The 1,611-nt window shown below is 36.9% G+C and overlaps 1 protein-coding gene across 1 annotated transcript; it reads left to right on the top strand.

Moving 5' to 3' along the window:
- The first annotated feature begins 513 nt into the window (after positions 1–513).
- LOC137644681 (uncharacterized) lies at positions 514–1,307 on the top strand. Its single transcript, XM_068377632.1, has 2 exons — positions 514–679; positions 908–1,307. The coding sequence occupies exons 1-2, from the start codon at positions 548–550 to the stop codon at positions 1,082–1,084; spliced, it is 309 nt and encodes a 102-aa protein (XP_068233733.1). The 5' UTR covers positions 514–547; the 3' UTR covers positions 1,085–1,307.
- The last annotated feature ends 304 nt before the right edge of the window (positions 1,308–1,611 follow it).

Here is a 1,611-nt window from a genome sequence, read left to right as displayed (position 1 = left end):
TTTCCAACACTAAACAAGCAAAAGTTTTACAACACTATTTGGCAATATCTTACGGAAAAATGACTTGGCAAAAAAATGAAAAAAAATGAAAAAGGGGCACTCGCGGTAAAATGGTCCTCGTGGTGATGAACGACATTTTAACTAAAAAAAAAAACATGCACATGGTAGCCAAACAATCCACCAAGACTTTCCACAACTGATAACCTATACAAGTTGCACCATTCTACGACAATTTCATAATACGTAATAACTTTGATAATTATGCAAACTACCTCAGAAGGGTAAACTCGGGCGCGAACGACCCCGACGCGTCTCAGAAATCGGGGAAGGAGTACAGCTACAGCAATGCACATCTGGACACTACTAGAGCGTGTAGGGGAGACACCTCCTGCAGGTCGATCACCCACAAATTCAGTCACAGGGGTGAGTCACGTGAGAAAAACCTGTTTTTTTTTGACGCTCGGGGTCGCAAACGACCCACCGTACCTATCCAGGGTTAAGGGAAGCTTGCAAGCAGGTAGCAAAGCACCTTCCAAACAATTTAAGCATGCTTAAAAATATGACTTTGCTCAGTCCAAAAATTGCAACAAGCGCAGTTAAGCCAAAAGTGACAGAATTGCCATTCATTTACACACAGTTTAAAGGTGATCTGTCAAGTTTTGAGACCGAATGGAAACAGGTAATTGAATATTGCCTTTATACTTTTTCTAAAATCTTAATGCACAAAATACTTGAAAACTTGTTACTATCCTGACAGACTAACTTAGATGCATTTTTCAGTCTTTAAATTCAAGAAATTTCATTCAATTAAAGTAGAGAAGTCAATATTTCTTGATTACCTCAAGACTTATGGAATACTATATCGCTTCTTCTATTTTAACACTTTTTCCATATTTTTACACTGCAGGTAAATCTTGTGGATTGGGGTGAAGCAGTCCATAAAGATCCTGTTGAATTCTGGGGAAAGGTGTTGGAGTATGAAGATGCAGGCAGAGAACGGGCATTTGAAAATGTGGCCAAGTTTGCATTGAAGATATTATGTCTTCCTATCAGCAATGCTGATGTAGAGCGAGTTTTCAGCTAGGTCAATTTAATCAAAACGGACCTCAGGAACAGAATGGGACACGACCTCCTAACGGCAATTTTGTATATTAGAAGTGCCATGCATACTCAAGAGGGGGAGGAGGACAAAAAATGCCAATGTACAAATTTTGAGCCAAATGAAACAATGATTCAAGCAGTAATATCTAGTTCATTTCATGATCATGTTGAATGAACGACAAATCTCGTTATTTCTTTTTATTTCGCTCATTTTAATTTTGTTAAATGTCATTCATCTACTATTTAAGTTTGCAACAAAAATATACGGCATTATTTTCTGTATTTTTGAATAAAAATTATATAAATTTTTTGTTATACTCTTCTACAAAAGCTTAGTTGATTGATTTCGATCCCTGCCACCCTAATTTATTTTTATAGAATATCATATCAATAGTTTTTAGTACCAATTTAATGATAGCTAAGTTGCTATAATTGGGCTACTTTTGAAGCAACTGTCGCTACTTTTGAGGCTTTGCACCGCGGTTTAGATGTCAAGTTATTTGGCAACCC

Source organism: Palaemon carinicauda, chromosome 1 (genome assembly GCF_036898095.1).
Source record: "Palaemon carinicauda isolate YSFRI2023 chromosome 1, ASM3689809v2, whole genome shotgun sequence".
In the NCBI taxonomy this organism is placed as follows: domain Eukaryota; kingdom Metazoa; phylum Arthropoda; class Malacostraca; order Decapoda; family Palaemonidae; genus Palaemon; species Palaemon carinicauda.
This window is presented reverse-complemented; position numbering and strand designations above follow the sequence as displayed.